This window comes from Dermacentor variabilis, chromosome 1 (assembly GCF_050947875.1).
Source record: "Dermacentor variabilis isolate Ectoservices chromosome 1, ASM5094787v1, whole genome shotgun sequence".
Taxonomy (NCBI): domain Eukaryota; kingdom Metazoa; phylum Arthropoda; class Arachnida; order Ixodida; family Ixodidae; genus Dermacentor; species Dermacentor variabilis.
The window spans coordinates 267127688-267148972 of NC_134568.1; the positions used below are offsets into that span (position 1 = coordinate 267127688).

The following is a 21285-nucleotide window of genomic DNA, read 5'->3' on the forward strand; positions in this document are numbered from 1 at the left end:
ACTTATCGGATTTTTTTGGATTTCTCAGAAAACACGCAGCCCTAAGTATAATGCACTTAATAAACGTGGACAAAGGTATGCGAGGACTTTATATATACGTGTGGTGATCATTTTTAAGTTTTACAAAGTTTTAAAAATATCCTGTGGCAAATAGCTTAATTCTAGTCCTTCAGCTGGATTATTCAAGGAGGCGGACATTACTTGCACGAAAAATCTAAACACATCAACAATTAATTGACGAACATTCATTAAGGAACGTATTAATACAATTACTATAATATTATTACAATTCACGAATTGTAGCCGGCGAGTTTACAAGGCGGATTCACATAAGACGAATTTTGAGGACGGCGTGGGTTTCAAGACATTTAAGGTTATGGGGTTTTACGTGCCAAAACCACTTTCTGATTATGAGGCACGCCGTAGTGGAGGACTCCGGAAATGTTCACCACCAGGGGTTCTTTAACGTGCACCTAAATCTAAATACACGGGTGTTTTCGCATTTCCCCTCCATCGAAATGCGGCCGCCGCGGCCGGGATTCCATCCCGAGGCCTCGTGCTCAGCAGCCCAACACCATAGCCACTGAGCAACCACGGCGGGTGGTTTCAAGCCACGCGTCATCAAACTAGCGGTAAAAGTGAACTCTTATTCCACCTAATTTTTGTAATAAAACGCTCGTTTATCCACTGAAGCACAAAAGTAACTAGAACGCCCATATATCACACCCTTTGGCAATGAATATACTGAAACTGATGTCATCCTGAAAATTAATTAATCAATCAATGCAATCGCACCGGCTACAATTCATAAATTGCAACATGTGGTGTCAAGTGATTAATTGGAAAGGTAAATAGAGCAATTTTGTTAATTAGTTGAATATATCCTTCAATTTATCGCGCAAGTAATGTCTGCCTCTTTGAATGATCCAGCTCAAGGACTAGAATTACACTATCTGCCACAGGCAACCTTCAAAAGTTCTGTCAAACTTAAACTTGATCACCCGGTACTTAGCGTAATTCCAACTGATTTATTTGAAAAACGCGGTAAATATACACAACGATGTGACCACGATGTGACCACGATGTGACACTAAGTCATGTGCGCTATATCATTGTGACAATAAAAAAAAAACGTAGTGATTTTTTACCAGCAACGTCACTGACATTTTTTTTTCTTTTTCCTCACACGTCATCTCTGCCTGGATGACAAGGCTAGCCTCTTCACGGCGTTTCGGCATGAGCGAGAGCGACAAAACTGTCAAAATTAGCAGTCCGCGTGCCCCTTGCGCAGTTGGCCAGATCTCCATTTCATCCATTCTATGACACATTAGAGAGCCTTAGAATAGGGGCCCCAATAGTTTGGGGCCCCAAAGAGCTTTGCGAGTGTTAGCGTTGGGGCACGCAAGAGTGAAGAGTTTTAGAATAGGGCTTTGCGTTTGCGGATAGCGTCCTGCGCTGACAGCGCCACTACGGCGTCAAAGAAAAGCTATTAGAAATAATTAAATAAAATATACCATTTTATGATAGGAATAGTAATTTTCACTTGCGTGTATTCGCGTTTAATTACAATTTAGAGGTTATTCTGTAAGCAGCAAACAATTAGTTGCGCTTAGTTTTGAGCACACCAACTTTATGTGCCTTCACCGAACATTGCCTTCACAAGCCAAGCTAAGCCGTGTTAGGCCTACGAGCCATAATATCCACAATCGAATTCGGAATCAACGGCGTCTAATGAATCTACATAACACACGCTAGTTGAGAGAAAGCGATAACCGCAGTCACTTCTCCCTGCTTGCGAACTTCAAGCGTTACCACGAATCGAACTCAGTTTGGTGCTAGGTTAGAGCCGTCGCTTCGATGGGTGCCGCCGTGTTTGCTGACGCAAAGCTTTTGGGGCCGCTATTTGGGCTCCCGCTAAATCGGTGAAATAGCGTTCCCAACGCAAAACCCAAACGCAGTTTGCGTCTCGCGCATGCGCAGTGGCTTCAACGCTATTTCTTTGGGGCCCCAAAACATTTGGGGCCCCTATTCTAAAACTGTCTATTACTGCTATGCTTCCCGAGGCGGCCACTGAGGTAACGATGAGCTTGTTCAACTTACCTACTATTCCGCAAGAAAGCAGAACTCCGTAAACCACTGCTGCTTGACATCGAACGAATCTCTGTATGTCAACCACTGTAAAAAGAAAAGAAGAGAAAAAGGGGGCGTCTTTCGAGCACTGTGATCTGTTAACTTGCAAAGCCTATAAACCAGGGGACGCAAAATATAGCCTTAATATTTGACGACTGCGATGCTTTCTTTAGATTATGCAACACCCGATGAATAGGCGTAATTGCCACCACCTCTTTTTTTTTAGTTCTTTGCGAGTTTGCTGGCCAGGAGACTGTTCTCTTCTTTTTTTTATAACCTTTTTTTACTGCGGTCTCAATGACTGAAACTAAGATAGCCATCAGGACACCCAGATGCCTCCAGCCAAACACTCTGCTCCGAGAAACGCTGCCGTGTAAAGTTCGAGCAAGATTTTTCGGAAGATTCCTAAAACCCATGCTTAGTGACGCTCTTTTTCACGAAGTTGAAATGGAACGAATTTGATTTCTTAACACCTGGCTTAGATCAAACAGAAAAAAAAATGTACCCAGGATAATGCCGTACCGAACTCAGAAATACAAGTGTCTTTAGTTGATCCTGACGTTGATCCTGAAGCTGTTCCTTGAGACCTGGGCCGATCCCGAAGGCTTGCAGTATGCAACAAAACATCTCAAAGCACTAGCTGGTAAATCGGGGAAGAATGGGAAACACTGGCACCAACTTGTTGCTACGCGACCTGTCCCAAGCGCACCACAGTCAAGCATGCAGCCGCATGGGAACTTGCGCGCGCGCACGTGCTCTCGCTCGCGCTGTGCAGCGTGCCGCATGCGCAGTGGTTCACCAAATAGATTTTTGCCGTTGGTACGAGGTGTTATAAGGCTTACAAGTGTGCAGTTTGTTGCAGAACTTTTATGGTTGCTGGGCTGTGGCACCCCCACGATTGACACGTAGAGTCCGGAAATGGCCTGAAGAAACTCGGACAGTAAGACAGAGCAATGCCAATTCGCGCCCACCACCTTCGACCATGGCGGGCCCACTGCGAATATGGAGTGAGCACGATTGCAAAGTTCCAAAGTAGGACACTCGCTGGCTGTATCATAGGTTAAGCATGAAAGCTTTGTAACGCATGAATAAATGTCACTTGTGTATTTGTTAACGTCCTTTATGGACCCTATAGTGACCGTACACCCTCAGCATCACGTACAAGATGTTTCACGTACCCAGATGTACCAGACATAGCTCAACAGGTTTATTTTTTTATTTTTTTACCATTGAGTAGCAACACATACCCAGTGGAACATACCCAGTGACTCAAGTTGGCGTCAAAGAGGTTCACTGAATAGCAGCACATATGTCACAGACTCAGGGACTCAAGTTGGCCAAATGGTTGGTTTCGTACACAGTTCCCTCAGCACAGCCGCTCGATGTTCCGTTCATTAGACCATACACTACCCAGCTACGCAAGTTGACAGGAAAATTGTTAGAGACACAGCAACGTAGAAACACCGAAGAAAGTGCGTGAAGGATCCTAAGAATGCTAATCGCATTAAAGGTTTTTGTCATTGCACTTCATAATATAAATAGTGCTTACTAAAAGCACAAATGGAGCATTAGGATAAATTAAGCAGTTTTTCGCAAACTCGGGGCTCTTCGTAGCATGCGCGGTCATGCATACTCATATATAGTTTAGAAATGCAGAACCCTGTTGGCCAGTTAATAGCTGTGTACCTAATCTCGACCCAATCAGAAATGCAGCCCGTCTGCGGCCATAGTAGAGTGAAAAAAAAAGAAAAAAGCAGCACCTTTTTCTTTAGCTTGATTGGTCACGGCAGATGGTGTCAATACTATTATAGCCGATATGCCGCAGTGAAACCTATTCATATTGCATTCGATGAAAATACACAGGTTAGATCTGCATATATGAATATTAGCAAACGTACCCACTGCCAGATGCCGTGGCTAAACATTTTATTGTGAGAGATCGTGTTTAGCCAGAAAAATCTGGGTGTCTTAGAGACGTAGCGTGCTCTAGTAGGTTACGTCCTCTGTGAATGGGATGAAAATAGTTGCGGGGGGGGGGGGGATATTTGAAGTTTCGAACACGAATCGAATACGTTACAGACTAACTATTCGTATTCGAAAAAGAGATATTCCGTATTTTCGAATATTCGAAACTAACTCAATATTTCGAAACAATCGACTGTTAAAAGTTTTGTTACTGTTCTCCGTCTGCTGAACAAAGTATGGCGAATTATCAAAAGTGAAACAACGACAACGTTTTTCGAAAAAACACAGTAACAAAAATGGATAATGCTAGTTTTGTTTTCGGTTTCGCGGCGGGAACCTGCATTACAATCTGTGGCTTTTGCTCGTATATAGTTTGCCATTTGGTGCTTTCGGCAGCCTAGTCGCGTAGTATCCTTATATTTTCCGCTACGAGCAGTGATGTTTTCCTTGCAACGAGCTATATTACATGGGTTTCCCGCACACAAGTCCTTCAGTAACCTTTCTTTACTTTTTTCCACAACTTCTGATAAATTTTCGGCAACCATTAGTTAGCGTTTTTCTAAAGCTCCAATTCATACAGCAGCCAATAATTACTAGAATGTTTGTTTGCAACCAAATTCTAAAGACGTTGAGAGGCTACTCGTGCAGTTTTTTTTCGTGACAATTACTTATCCCGTTATTAAAAGTAATTCTTTGTCCCTGATAGCAAGCTCTCTTTTTTTTTTTTTTGACTAGTTGGTACAGGCGTGGTACGTTATAACGCATAAATACATATTCCTGCTGTAAATACGTTTATGCGTCTGCGTTTGACCATTCGATGTTCGATTCGATATTCGATACTTTCTATTCGTATTCAATTAGTATTCCAAAACATTTGTATTCACGCACCTCTGTATGAAAGTTACCGCATTTTTGCTTCAATTTCACGTTTGATCACGTAAAGCCTACAGCATTAAGTATTCAAAAAATTATTCGAAAACTATTCGGTTTTTCTAATAGTGTCTATTCCAGAACCAAATCTAACAGTAACTGTCCAATTCGAGGGCCGAATCGAATAGGCCTGGTAATATTCGACTGGTTATTCGAAAGTGTCAAATATTCGCGCAACCCCACAGAAGACGCGTACTAAACAAAGCCACAAGAACGTCTGAAGCAACAAGCGCGAAGGTCAGTCAAATCCATGCTTGTATTGACCATCATTCCCATGGTGGCTGAACGATCCCGTATTGTAGTGAACTCTATGCCTCAGGCGTTCCATACACAGCAAACTATCAGGGACCGGAAACTGCGGCTAGTGTTAGAAAAAAAAATACGCAGATCCAAATCACATTTATTTATTTATTTATTTATTTATTTAATTATTTATTTATTTATTTATTTATTTATTTATTTATACTGCAATACCCTCTTTGGGGATTTTAGCAGCGTTGTTACAAAAAATAGTATAGAAAAAAATTTGCATAAACAATCATCCAATAAAGTTGAAAGCACGACAAATTAACTTTGTCGTGTCGATGCTATAATGTCCTTTAATTAAGTGATAGAGAAACTTCAGACGGGAATAGCGATTTCTCTGACTTTGGGTTGGTAGATTGGCTTCCGATAACATTTCAATTATCAGTTTGCGACCGAAGCTATTAAAAACAAAACGAACAGCCTTTTTTTTTGCACCCTTTCCAGTTAATCAATATTTGTCCTTGTGTATGGCTCCCAAATAATCGCAGCATAATTGAGTGTTGGTAGCACCACTGATTTGTGTGCTAACAGACGGACTTGAGCTATAGGGATCGTAAATTGGAATCTATGTAACGCCAAGCTTTAGAGAAACAATGAATAAATGCAATGCACACAACTGCGTTTTTTTTTCACCCCGTGAAACGTGTAATGTCGTGAAATATTTATGCTTTATGTATTGCACTGTTCACTGCGCAGTTACGTGCATCACAAAGAAAATAAACTCACAAATAATTTAAGTAAGACTTTTATTTTTCCCTAACATCGCAGAATTTATTATTACAATTTCATTATTATTTGAAACATAGCATTTCTTGCACTCTTAATTTAAATTATTACATTAGCCTCCGACCGCACCTCCTTCACTTCATCCAGAACCATATAATCTCTGGCTTCTTGACCAGACATAGTTGTGAGTGAGCGTAATTTACTCAATTTATTCAAAGGATTTTACTCAGAAAATTGCCGAATATTCCAAAAGCATATTTTAAAAAGTGCTGAATATCGAAAAAGAAGTAGAGGTGGGCGAATAGTAAATATCGAATATCGAATCAAATATCTAATAGTCAGGCGCAGACGCATATATATACAGCAAAAATCTTGATTTTGGTATAATACCATGCCTGCACTGACTAGTGCAAGGAGCAAAGCTAACTATCCTTCTTGATAAACACAAGATCACTAGCTGTCATACAGAAAAACTGCATGAGTAGCCTCTACACAAACATTAGAGCCTGGTTGCAAACAAGCCCTCCAAGAGAAAATGAACGAAAGTGGTTTTCCAAAAAGGCTAAATAAACGGTTGCCGAGAAAAAGAAAAGATTAGAAATTGCAGAAAAACAAGAAAAAAAGGCTACTGAAGGAGTTGTCTACGATAGACACATGTAAAAAGGCCCGTTGCAAGGAAAACATCACTGGATGTGGCGTAATAAATGAAACTGCTAGACTGGTACACTGCTAGACAAATCCGCGAGCTCCTTCATCGCCTCGTGGAGCAAGGGCATGACGTCACACTTGAGTGGCTCCCTCGCCACTGTGGCATAATAGGTAATAAACAGGCCGATGAAGCTGCTAAATATGCTCATGAAGACGACGTGCAGGAGCCAATGCCGCTGTCAAGAATAGATACAGCAGCGCAACTTCGAGCGCTTGCATACGATGCAATCGTTGTGGGACACATCTAGTTTCCAGCACACGCGTCCACATCGACTGTACCCCTGTGTGCAACTTCATCCTCCACCTGGACTATCCCGACTCGAGACAACAGTACTTTACCGATTGTGTCTTGGCGTCGTATTTACGAAGTCGTTTGCTTTCCTCATCGGATGGCAGGATAGTGCTGCGTGTGACCACTGCGGCGACGAGAAAAGTATCGAACACGTTCTTTGTCATTGTCCCCGATGCAGCGCACACAGGCAGTTACTCGCGACTGCGCAGGCGCATTTTGACGACCGGCCGTTTTCGGAGCAGACGGTCCTGGAACGCCGACCTATACCGTCGTCACACCACAAGACAGTGGACGCAGCCTTGAAATGTTTCCGCTCGAGTGGCCTATTGGAGAGACTGTAATTCTCATCGACTTTCACGACCTCTCCCACATTTTTTCCCGTCAGTTTTCTTTTTCTCTCCGCTTTTTTTTCGTCTTTCATTTCCTTTTACCCTTCCCCCAGTGCAGGGTAGCAAACCAGAATATCATCCGATTAACTTCCCTGCCTTTATCATCCCGTTTATATCTCTATCTTGACGTTGGCAGAGCCAAACAACACTTTTTTACTTAGTGCGAAGCAAGTCAGCTTCAAAGCAAAGCTTGCCGCCTCGTCCAACGCTGCCATGTCAGAACTGTCGCACATAACCATCATTAATTAAATTCTAGGGTTTTACGTGCCAAAATCATTATCTGATTATGAGGCTCTCATAGCTATCATAAAGACACACGGACGCACTTTTCGCCACACGATGCTGTAACAACAATGGTTTGTCAAATGAGTCAAAGACTAAGTGAGGTGATTCACCGGTAACCAGTCAACTCCCGTTGAAGTATCTTGAAAATTATTTTAAGAGTACAAACCACCATCTAAATGTATTTAAGTTCCAGTACTAAGTACTGTTTTGCAAAATCATTTGCGAAATGTCGAACTACTCAAAAAAGTGACTCATTTAGAATGCATTTTGAGCAAGGTATTTCAGAGATGCAATCAAGACATGTAGAAGTCTATATTGGACTCAAGTCGCCCTTCTGGCTTCAAACAGCTCTGTGACTTTTCAAGCTACCTATTTTCAACAAAATTCTGGAAAAAATCATCGATAGTGATTGTCAGACCGCGCTAGTTTTTCGAAAATTTGCTGGAATTCCGCTGGAATTGCGGCTTGAGCAAGCAAACTTGCCTATTCGCCCTCCCTCCCTTCCCACCTAATTCCTCCTGCACTCTTCGACAACACTCTCGCCGCACCTCCTATATTTCCTTCACACGGGGTGGGCTCAGTTTTATATTGAACAACCTACGGGATCGGTCCACTTTAGTCGGCAAGAAACCGACCGAGCAGACTCGCTGCATCCTGGGGAGGAAAGCAAGGAAAGGTTCGCTTTCATAAAAGAATTCTGCACTTAAAGGCGTATGTGTTGCAATTAGGTTACTCAGGTACATTTTGTTGTTTCATTGCGCTGTCCAGCAGAGAACATAGTCGGTCTTAGGAACCTCGTTAGGTAGCAAGGATGGCTAAATATAGCATAAGCGGGTTCGCTATGAACGTGCTGTCGCGCGCAGCTGGAGGCGCGCGATTCTTCCTCACCCCGTCACCACATTTCTCGTCGCACTCCTTCACAACCCCCATCACCCCTTAATTCCTTTACACCGCCCACAGCACGTATCCCCTGGCGCTTTTTCGAACCAACGGTCCATTGATTGACGGACGGGATCGTCTCAAGGAAGCTAATTAACCCTCATATTGCGTTATAAGTGCAACAATTCTCAATGATTATGTGCATGTCCTCAGAGACAAATTACCTTGCTGCGTTTAGAGAACAATGAGCGCTCGGAAATTTAGAGAGATAAAGCGTAATAACGTCACAAGAACGTTTGAAGCCACAAGCACGAAAACGAGACGACAAATCCATGTTAACCATCATTCCCATGGCAGTTGAACAATCGCAGCACCAGAGTTCCCTCTAGTAATTTCTGTAGAATGCGCGATGCCTGGTATGAGCCAAAGAATACATCGCATTAAAATACAAGCCCAAAGGAATTTCTTAAAAATTCCCGGCACTGAAGTCCTGGAACGTGTTCCACCTATACCCGAGGACAGATATGGCTTCGATGGCTTCCGTATAGTAAATTTAGCGTTTGTGTCAAGTAATCGGCAGAAGGAACAAGAGAGCTTAATGCTCAACGATATATTGCGTCTCTGATGGCCTCTGGATTGGAAAACTTTATTATGGTCCTGCAGGACGCGCTTAGGGCGTAGCGGGCGTCTTCCTATCATGTAAGCATGATTAGCAGATCTCAGTGGCACAACATTCGTTTCTTGATAGCAAAGGGAAAAGTGAAAATAAAACGGACAGATCTAACAAGATGCGCGTATATTAACACTTGCGAGGTCCTTCGTTCCCTGTTACTTTCAAAGGGACAAGACGAACAAGCATCCACCGTGAATTTGTGACGCGTGCGCTCGGCGAGTAACGAGATGGGCGTTGAGCGCTAGGTATGCGCAGCGTGCTTCCGGCCAGCAGAGCCGTCGAGACGAGCAGTGTCATCCGTGAAAGGAATGGCCGCTGGGGAGGGCCCTCATTAAAGGCGCCTCCAGCGCGGAGCCGGACAAAAGCCGCCGCCTGCGCACCGCTTTTTCTGGCAGCTTCGCCAACGCCGGGAGCACGCGGCACCTGGACGCGCCGGGGGTCGTCATCAGGCGGCCCTGGAGACGGGCGTGCAAGGCCGTCCTTGCACGATTCTCGGCCCGTTCGGCTTGGCTGATGCCCCGAGACGGTCCTTCTTTCCTGGCCGAAAAGCAAAAGAGCCGCGATCTCGTGGGTGCCGCCCGACAGTGCCGAGAGACGCCAGCGCGCTATGAGGACAGCTCTGTTGCTCTGCCTGCTCACAGCGGTGGACCGGCGCCAGAGCACGGCGCACCATCAACCCGCACCGCAGCCGCCGCGCACTGACTGCCACCACCAGTACTGGCTGTACCAGCCGGCGTCCGCCGTGGGTGGCTTCCAGTACCCTCACTCGGGGCACCATGGCTACCACCAGCCTCACGGCTACCCATACGCGCCCGGCTATCAGCAGGGCTACCCCGACGGCCGCTACCCAGTCATTCCGCTGCCTCCACCCCCACCTCCACCGCCACCGCCGCCACCTCCGTCCCTGCCCTATCCAGGACCCTGGGTTCCATCATACCCGAGGCTACCGACACCGAAAAATTTGGACCCATTCCCGGGCAAATTTCTTGGCATGGGCACGGTGCGTTACCTGAACGGAGGACGCGACGTCGAGCTAGTCTGCGACCTGCACGGAGATCAGCTGGTCTCGGTAAAGACACTTGCTCTTCGATTACACTTTCACCCCTCACAAGCTCTTCACACTTGCTGAAATTATTGATTTTTTATTTGTTGTAGCAACCCAAAAATATACACCGTCTATACGGTGGACGTGGTAATAAGGAGGGGAGGGAACAGGGGGGAGTACAGCGACTGTTAATGCCAGATATCGAACCCGTGACCTTTAGCTACACAACAGAATGCCATAAGCGCTCCGCGATCGTAGCGGGTGCTCGAATACTCTGAAAACGTTTTTTTTTTCTTAATTTTTTTTCATTGCACTTTTCCTGTCTTCGAACGGTGTTCCATGCACGTCTGATTGAGTCGCGAATTTTCTCGTGCAAGGCAGGATAGTGACGCCCATCATTTTTTTTCGTTTTTCTGGTGTTTAATGATCGGGACCCATTTACGTAAATTCAAACTGACACTGGTAGCTTATAAGGATGGTGCTGCATTATCTTTCTATATTTTATTTCCTTATGAGGGCTCTCTCTTTCTCTTTCTATATATATTTTTCTTTTTCTTTTTTTGTAGCTACTTTGACCAGTCTGGTCCTGTCCGTTAGGAGTAACTGTGGAAACAGCCTCGCTCGCTTTTGAGCTGCAACGCGCGACCAAAGTCTGATTACTCTAACCGAGCATCACTGCTGAACCTATCAATCTTGCATACGCTCTTGCAAATAATGGTATAAGCAGGTCGTCGGCGGATGATGTACTGTCCATTTCACACCGGCCGCGTCATTTATTGCTTGTCGACGAAAGTAGCCCTAATAACGACAGGACTTTTAAACGTCATCACTGAGGTGCTGAAACACGTTGTTTCATCCGATTGCCCCGAGAAAGCAAACATAGGTGCGCATCTGAGCCCGCACATATGTCCAAGCAACGCTGCTGCGCAAGCAAGTAATGGATGCGTCGTTATAGAGTTCAAACCGCAGCGAACTCAAATACGATACTTATTTACCATAGAGAATAACAATAACTCCACGAGTGCTATCCATGCAAAAGATATTGCTTGTGCCGAACTCAACATTCCGTAACACAAACCAGGGGCTTGTTCCAGGGAGTGGGGAGGCGGAGCTAAGCGCCTAACCACATAAATAAAATACACTGCATGTTTTTACCAATTAGCGGGGCATATATGTCTTGCTGTTTTTCGGAACGTACCCGCGTATCATGAACTATCAACAAAAGTTCATCATACGCGGGTACAGTCATTTCTAAATAATTGGGCTATTACCGAATTAATTTTCGTGAATCCACTGGTTTGTTATAAGAGGGTTTGAGTGTCATGTATATGAGATATTTATAACTAACCTAGTAATGATTCTGCAGTTGCATCCTACATTTGTTTGGATATATAGCTACTTATAGCATGTGGATATTGATATGACAGCGTGCTTCGGGCGTTTATCAATAGGAACCGCTGTTCGCAGTACAAAGATGCAATGACTACATTATAACTGGTCTCTAGGTGAAGCTTGTTTCGAGCGCCGTTTCTGCTCCGAGACGTTAAGAAAACATCAATGAATGCGGGGCCTATTCAGCCCCATTAAGGACGCTAATATGTGGGTTAGCTGGGGTAGTCATTATTTAAGCGGAAGCAGATTATGTATTTGTCTCTCTGCCGGCGTGCACGGATCAAAGCCGCCCTCAAGAAGAGGATGCTGGGCGTTGCATAATGACGAAATATTTCCGTTAATTAGCGCCATATGTGTTGCAGGTCGCTTTTATATATTTCGTGTGGTTGAACTGTGGGCCTTCACTAATTTTCCCACGGTGTACATTCTTAGCAGTGCAAGAGAGCCATGAAAAGGTCGTTTCAGTTGCGTCTGAGGCAAACGCCAGGCTTTGCGACGAAGGACCGCCAGCGTGAACCGACATTTCTGTGTTTTCCCCTTTCCAGAGGAAGTAAGTGGTATGTATAGGGCGTTTTTCTTTTTGGACAACATAAATTTTTTTTTATATAAGAAGGCTATAAGCGCAGCCAACATGGCGTTCTTGCAGACGAATTCCTAGGCGAGGCCGACACATATTGCGGCTAATAACGTGAGCTTCAGCAGACTCATTAACGAAAAAAAATATTAATTAATTTTTGTATTAGTGCCTTAGGGGCAGTTGTTTGAATGGAGAATTTGAAGGCACTCACATTTCATTGTACCCTCATTTTTTTTATCTGTAAAGTCGCACCTAATTCGAGATATTTATCATGGAATTTCAACGGTAAATCCGGGCAATCTCGAAACCGAGCGCCGCGAGAGCGCGAGAAAGCCGGCCCCGCCATCAGACCGAAACGCCCCGCGACGACGAGCGCGCGGAAGTTGGAAACCGAACGTCTCGGGCCAGTCGCGGCAGCTACTGATACGGCACGCTTCGCCTGGCAAGCATATGCGGCTGCAGTGTGTCGGGTCAGGATTTGCCGCGGCATGTGGTCATTCAAACTTCACCTCCCTCACGCTTCTCTACGCGGGGCGTTGCCGTCTGACGCGTATAGCGGGACGCGCTCAGTCTCGACATTGCCTCGATTGAGCTTTGCAATTTGATGATGAACATATCGAAGTGCGATTTTCAAGGTGTTTAAAAAATGGGGGTGCATTAAAAATGTGACTGCCATCAAATTTTCCACTGAGACAACTGCCCCACAGACACTAGTAAAATGTTAATTAACGAATCTTTTTTAATCAGTCTTCTAAAGTTCGCGTTATTAGAGACAAAGTATATCCGCCTAGCCAAGGTACTCATCTGCAAAAACGCCACGTTCACTGCGCTTATATCCCTATTATCGAAAATCTACATTGCCCAAAAGAAAGAAACAAGAAAACCCTGTATATGTACTTACGCTGCACGGTGGGCATGATATAACGGTCTATCTGGCCTGTTACTAAGGCCACAATATGCCTTCATGCCAAAGCCTTCTGTTAATTTGCATTTCAGTTGAATTCTATGTTGAATTGTGCACTCTCCGTGATGGAAGCAGGGCGATTTATGGCCGAAACTATTCCTGCAGGCGAGCTCTATGTCTAGAGAAGAGCGAACTGCATTAAATAAAATTGAGGTTTTATTATAGTCACACCAACGTATACGCTGCCGTGGATGTTGTGAACTATAGCTAAATAGGTGTACTAGAGTGACTGCGGCAAAGGAGACGGCCGCGCCTCTTTGGGCAAATTTAGCCAGGGCCCTGCGGGGTCATCCCCGTCCTGGCGGCCTGCGTTATGTGCTTTTATGTAGAGCACGCACCTGCATGGCATGGCACGCCATGCCATGCCAGGAGCTTGCGAGAGGAATGAGCGCGTTTCACTGTTCGCAGAACGTGGTGTGGGTGAAGGCGACGCTTCCGCGGGGCCAGCCGCCGGTCGCGTGGCGTCCTCCACTGCCCAGCTGCGGGCCGTGCTTCTGTCCCGTGCAGTACGGCTGCGTCTACCGGCATCTGGACCTGGCCGACCGGAAGTTCTTCGCCGACTCGAGAGGACACCACGCCTCGCTGCACATCTACGGGGTGTCGCCGACAGACTACGGTGTCTACCGCTGCAGTGCCACCAGCTCGCCTACCGGGTCCGCTGCGGCCAACACCGAGACGGTCTACCAGATCGTCCATTTCACCGGCTAGAAAGCCGCCGTCGGCGTGACGTCGAAATCGAACGCGTCGCCGCGCCCATGTGTGCATTGTCGCGCGGCGAGCACGTTCGGCGCAGCCTCGAATTGATTCGGAGAATCTGGTGCGCATTTCGTGGGCGATCAGTTAATAGTGCTCAGGCTTCAATAACCGCTTAAGACGCATGTAGTCTTTTTTTTTTAATTAAGGATGGAACATTAGCTCGCGCGTGCTATTGTGGGCACTTGCCGCTGGATCGTACGGCCTGTATACGTCTGTCCGCGATGGAATTAAGATGTTTCGCAGCGGCGCCAACCAACAAATTACTAGCTATTCTTACCCATTTTTATTGCGCTTAAAACGGGTATATCTTCGACCACATTACAAATTGCTAAGAAATTGAGGGAAAAAAAATACTTTCACGGCGGGAGCGCCCACACGGGAGCCTCGTCTGGAGTCTTTTCTACACAATCCGAAACACCTTTGCTCTTTATCTCTATCTCTTTCTTTTAAATGTGACCAGCGTCTTATTATGTTTCAACCAATAAAACTTTCGAGTTCAAGAAGCGATTCGCGAAAGCAGGACCGCCCGCTCGTTGCAGAGGCGCATCTGCGGGTTGGCGAATGCAGGCGCGAAACGGACCGGTCGCATTTGCAGTCGTGTGATTTGACGTTTAGTTTTCTCAGCAGATTAGCCCTCAATGCGTTGACTCTTGAGAAACGTGGGGAATGCCGAATCAGCAGCATGGGTTTAGCAGATTCAAGGCACTTTCGCTGCCTTTACTAGTTTGAAGGTCGTGCGAGCCATCACTATATGGTCCATTCTTACGCGTTCCTTCATCTGGTGGCTCTCGATGGCGGAAAAATGCAAAAACGCGTCCTGTACTTATATCTAGGTGCACGTTAACGAGCCCCAGGTGGTCAAAATTCATACGGAATTCCCCACTATGGTGTGCCTCATGATCAGATCGTGGTTTTTTTCACATAAAATACCAGGATTTAACTTTTGATCTGCGACATACTTAATATACTTAATGAGGACATGCTTAATAGTTCTTGCATAATTTCAACGCGCTATGAACGAATCGTGGTCGTCGGAAAAATTTGTCCTATTACTTCCCGTTCTCAGGCAGCCTGATCTAGCTTCAAAGAATACGACACTGCCGTTTTAAATGTCGTAAGGCATTTAGTTTGTGAATTCATTCTTTGTATTTCCATACAGTTTCATCGATGGCTTCACTCTCAATTGAATGTAATCGAATCTGAATTTTTATTCGGACGATAGGAACTAAACACATGTCTAGGGAACCAGCAAAAAGGCAATGAAGCATCTAATACCCACCCATCAACCTAAATTTCCCTTGACACAGTGCTCGATATGCACCGTAACAATTAAGGCAGTACAAAGAAACAACAACACTGTCCTTAGCGCGTAGCAAAATAGGAAATTAAAATTCTAAAATTTATAACCGATAATTTTCAGAACAGCGATTTGGAAAACGAGTATTAGTACATATGAAAGTGTGCACACGAAGTACATAGCGGAAGCGAAGCAAACGTGTGTCTGGAATTCGTGACTGAAAATTTCCTGCAAACAAACATAAGTAGCCCATTCAAACAGCAACTAAAACGTGATGTTGAGCTACTTTTAATATGGCAAATCAGTTCTGCGGAATTCCGCAAGGTGGGGGAATGTTCAGGAACGGAAAAATCGACATCTACCCGTAAGCAGCACGATCAAGCTACAAAGGAAACCCACACGGCCGTGTTTCTCAGAAACAAAGCTTCGTAGTCGAACAAAAATTCGTCCTCGTCCGGAGCTACTTCTGAGTTGCTAATAAGCAGCAATATATTCTCTTACTTCATGAAGGACAGTCTTGAGACGCACTTTTCAATAACGGAAGTCGAGACATGCTGGTTTAAAAAATGCAGGAACTGATCTCGCCAACTCCGTGCAGCGACAAGGAGTGATAGGTGGCGTCAGCCGACGAGGAAAGAGGAGCTAGAATAAGGGCTCCTCCACTGTCCGCCCCTGATGCACGACAACGGAGTCGAATCTTGGGAAGCAGAGGTCGCCAAAAACGGGCCAAAACAAGAAGGCACAAGTCATCGCGCTGTTTTGCACGCTTCTTGTATTATACCGTTTTTAGCGTTGTTTGCATCCAAATCACGTGCCCTCTAGCTCGCCTAGTCGCGTTGTTGAATCGATGCGTCACGGAAGAATTACTTAGTGCGCAATGGGTGAGCCCTCCGTCTCCTTCCTCTGGATTAGGGAACCGGCTCTCGTTTCTGGTTGGCTGACGCGAGCACTAGCCTTCGCTGCTCTGCGCGAAGTTTGCGAGATGGAGCATAGCATCTGGATGCCATAATTTGCACGTTTTTGTTGTGTGTTCTTTTTTTTCCCCTTTTTGTAGATTTGCGTCATTTAGGCAATGACTGTGGTCTTGCCGAAAATACTTTCTAGAAAAGAAACTGCAGGAATGCATTTGATTTGCTGATATGTACCAAATGCTTTTTCTTCGTGATATTTGTAACAGTTAGCATTTTTATTTATTTTTTTAAGTAGGAGCCGTATTATAGCGACACGCCTCTCCTTCAATCAACAGAACAGCTCTTTTTTGTAGTACGCGAATGCTACTGTCTTAGCTTTCGTTGTAAAAGACAATATTGTAAATGTGAGTGGATTCAGTTGCTTTTTTTTACTCATTGTGGAAGCCTGATTCTTAATTTGCGAACAGTACTGATATAACACTAAGTGTTAGTATAGACATATTTGGGGTCGACAGACCAACATGAGATTTCATGAAATTTGACGTCATTTATGCGATATGGCATGGTTAACAGATTGCCCATTGAATTGGACAAAAGCCTCCTGCTCAATAGGCTTATTATGTGTTGAAAAGCAGTGTATACTTTGTCTTTCTAGCAGCTAATTCTAATTTATTTGTCCTGAACCTAAAAAGATAGCTTTTCCAAAGAAATGTAATATTATTTCTCTCGCTCAAGACAAAAATAAAATAAATAGTAAATAATAAGAAATGTGTGCTGTCAGCGTATAGAATGTTCTCGGGCGTATGTAGTATGTTTGCAATGTCGTTTATGTCAACGAGAACATGTAACGCGCCTAGAATTGAATCCTGTGGTGCATCGCGTGCTATCTAAGCCATATTTCTTGCGTTATGTTTAACTGTGGTAATAACTGGTGTTTTGCAAATGGCTTTCAACGTAGCACCTTACGAATTTTCTAAACATTCCCTCAGATACCACACTTCCACAGTTACGGTAGTAAAATATCATTATTTACTGAAACAAAGGCCTTCTTGAAGTCTAGAAAGATTCCTACCGCCAGAAACTTACGCCGGAAATATTGAATAATGTTATGTTTTATATCAAGTAAGGCCATCTCGGTTAATTTTTAATTTTTTTTGTGTGTGTGTGTCTTCTGAAAACCGTATTGACGTTTTATAACCGTCTTGTTTGCTCTAGGGAAATTTCAAAGTAGTGTATTTATTATCTTCTATCACTTTTGAAAGTAATGGCAAAAATAGAAAGACCTAGCTACGTATAGATATTGATGTCATTTTTATCACCGCCCTTAAAAATGACAAATACCTGTACAACCTTCAATTGATCAAGGACTGTGCCAGAATTTAGTATCAAGTTGCGCATATGGGCAGAGTAACCAGTTGGCTTTGTTGGTTGAACATAGTAGAAGGCAACAGCGCGGGAACCGACGGAGATTAAGGAGGCACAGAATGTACACAGACGCAGCGCTGACTTTAAAAAAAAAAATAAATATGCGACAGTGGCCTGATAACAGTGTGGGCCATATTCAGACGCGTTCAACGTAGCACAGCTTGCTCGTGGACATGCACAGGGGCGGAATAGGACACATATCTACACAGCGCTAACTTCCAACAACGCTTTGCTTCCGGAAAACAGTGACACACATGTCTTGAATGAGCGACTCAGGAAGCACACACAAATCGTCGCCGGATGGTTTTCTTGGCGTTCATTGACGCAAGTGCTGTGCTCTTCGATTTTAAGATGCGGTTATCCGAGCAAGAAAAGCAAGTGTGGGTACCGAAGCACCTAATCATTGTATGTGCCTACATGGAGACATGCTGTGATGCGTGCGCTAGTAACGAAGACATCATTTTTCACTATCAAACAAAGATACAGATTTTTTCTTACGCATGCGTTAGGAGTACACGACAATAATAGTGACATTTTTTACAATGTGTTTAATATTGACGTTTATTTGTTATCCCTAAGTCTATACACGTGTTCTGTGATGTGACGACCACGTGCGATTGCGCGGTGAACGCCGTTATGGGTGTGCTCACGCATCACTTGTTCTTCCTTTTTTTCTCCCTTTCCTTCTTTCTTTTCTGCTCTCTCCCCCTCCCCAGGGTAGGGTAGCAAAGTAGGTGCAACCTGGTTAACTCCTTGCCTTTCCTTTTATTTCTTTCTCTGTGACGTCACGTGCGAAATCTGCAGTCGGAGGGAAAAATTTACAGATCACGGAATCGGAGAAAAAGCTGAATGTTTCCACAGCCTGAGCACGCTGCCTGTTATTTGGAAGCATCCACCCTGTACTAAACCCTGTATACTATATGCAAACAACATAGTGTTTTTTTTCTTCTTATTACTGGCTATGGTCTCAAACTGGTCGGCAATTCAACGTTTCTCAGATTCCACGGTCCGGACAACTTTTGATGCCGACTGTGCGAGTGTCGCTGTTTACCAGAAATAAAACATTGTTGAAAGTCAACGCTGTGTGTGCGCTCTGTTCCTCCTTTGTTTCCGTCTGCTAGTTGAGCTACAGTGAAGGTCTTCGTGACAGACACACCGACAATCCCAGATTACAACCTTGCTCGACGGCCTCATTCGTCTGCGGTTTTAGTTAATATGCGATGTTATTGTTTAATCTTAACAGCAGAGTGTGCATTTATGATGCGGCCATAAATGAATTATCCGACGCTACCAGATATGTATTAAGTGCAACTACTCCTACTGAGGACCGCAGTCGTTGAAACACCAGCAAAGTAAGGCGCCTGAGCATGGTACATCCTCGATTATGAAATCTGGAATATCTGGCCTCTCGTTACCATAAGCTCGGCAACACATTTTTCATGTTTTCCTTCTATATTTAGAAATACTGGTTATCGTACTTTAATGTTATGAATTATGTTGTGCTTAATATCGAAATACAATTTGTTTCTTATCATTGTATATTCGACAGACAGATTTTTTAAATAAATGGAACAAAAAACTTATCAAGCTGTTTCATTCTTTTCAGAAGGGAAGCGTTTCTTTACGGTTTCCTTGATTTCCCATGGTTCTTTTAAGTTCACTGAAAGGCAACGCTGTATTATAAAGTTATATAATAGTTCATAAAACCAGGGTGAAAGAAGCTAAAAAACGGGGGCGTGGGCAAGTGATCACGTCAATGTTATTTCTGATATTTTTATGGAACAAATAGCAATTCAGACGTGTTTGTTACTCTTGTCAGCACGTGAATAACATTTCAACACACAAAACAAAAAGAAACATGGAGTCTTCTTTACGCACAAGCGTCCTTCGATAATGCATCGATATTTATATAGCCACTCAATAACAAAATGGATGTTTATAAGTAACGACAATGACTGTATCAAGCCACTTTATCTATACACATTCGTAATGCACATTCATCAGTGAGTACTCTGAAGCAGTTTGAAAACTGATATTTAACGTATATATAGCCACACCGCCTCCTCTCGTGATGCTTCGCAAAACTGTATAAGCACCTTAACTGAATAACATGGCAGTCATCCGAAAAGCAGGTCTCAATAAAAGTACAGATATCAAATTGTTGATCAAGTGCGTCCAAAAATGAGCTAGCAGAGTCTTCCTTGTTTTCTAGACTCCACGTTTAAGCGAAGCCAAAAAATATTGCTTTACATCCCTCCCACTTTTGAAGCACTGAAAAGAAGAGTCATCATGGCAGCGATACGCCCGGTCATTAGCACGCTGTTGTTACTACAAGGGCCGTAGCTAGTATGGGGCGGGGCTTATGGAGCTTCAGCCCCTCCCCCCCCCCCCAAAAAAAAAAATTTTTCCGTGCTGTCATTCACTACAGACCAAAATAACCTCTGGTGCCGAAAATAATGCTCGATTTTGTCTAGAATGTCTTTTTCATGCTCGAAAAGACATTTCAGCTTGAACACTGCGAACTCGGGCTGGATTTCGCTGCAACGCTCATAGGCCAGGAGACACATAACGCAAGGAGTACTATCCGAGCACAAAGTTTCAAGGGCGTTTTGATATGGAACGGGCAGGACGCGGCATCTCGCGGAGGCCCCGGAATCTACGGAGTGCATGGTGCACTGACATTTCCGAAGTCGTGCTTTATTTAGATTTTCAATTCTGGAACTTTGTGGGTTTGATTTTGTTATAAACATTTGACGCCAAATGTGCATTGACTAGACAAGCCATACGAACACACTTTCAGGCTAGTTGACAAATCACGCAGTGAGGTCCGCTGAGACGAAGCGTAGTGGTGGTTCTTTTTTGCCGTCGTGTGAAACAAAAGAATATTAGCATGTTTTGCGCCAAAGCATCCATGTCAAGACACGAAAACCAGCGAAGGTAACTACGTTCTTATTTATTTTTCTACTTTGACTTTTATTCGCGAGGACACATTTAGCCGTTTCAATTTTCTTGTTCTCGCTACCCGCGGACTGCCAGAGCCAACGTGAGCGCATGCGTTTTTCTCGTGTTGCCCCGACCACCGCGTGGTGCCCTTCGGTGCGCGTTCGTTTTCTCTGGCCCAGTGGAGTTTGGCCTGGTAGAGTTTTCGACGCTTTCTGGCTAGCAGACGAGAACAAAAAACAATGGTCGCTTGCCGCCATCATTGCGGCAACTGGACGGATTGCAACGCGTTTGCTTGAGCGCAACCTCTGCGGAAAATTTTGTCTCGCCGGTGTGGGATACTATTACGGTTGGAGCGTAGCACCCAGAGCAAAAAGCATGCTCGGCCACCATGCCTCATTGAAACGAAGAATGGACTCCTAATTTGTTATGGTTATGTCGAGTGGATGCCGGTCGAGCGGACGCCCCGCATTGTTCACAGCCCCTTTGTGTGTGTGCGGCAGAACGCTCTTCACAAACGGTGCCACTCAAAGAGGGACCCCTTCCACAAACTGTCAGCACTTTCCGAGAACCAACCTCGCCTAGAAGAAAGGCCCACCGAAAGTATAACCTGCTACAAAGCCCCGACGATGTCTTATAACGTTACCTGCTGGGTGCCACCTGCGGAGGCAAGCCCGTCTAGGCTCACCGGAGAA

General features: G+C 44.6%; 1 protein-coding gene across 1 annotated transcript; it reads left to right on the top strand.

The window, feature by feature from the left end:
* Window positions 1-9704: 9704 nt before the first annotated feature.
* LOC142564232 (uncharacterized) lies at window positions 9705-18728 on the top strand. Its single transcript, XM_075675155.1, has 2 exons — window positions 9705-10352; window positions 13670-18728. The coding sequence occupies exons 1-2, from the start codon at window positions 9891-9893 to the stop codon at window positions 13967-13969; spliced, it is 762 nt and encodes a 253-aa protein (XP_075531270.1). The 5' UTR covers window positions 9705-9890; the 3' UTR covers window positions 13970-18728.
* Window positions 18729-21285: the final 2557 nt, after the last annotated feature.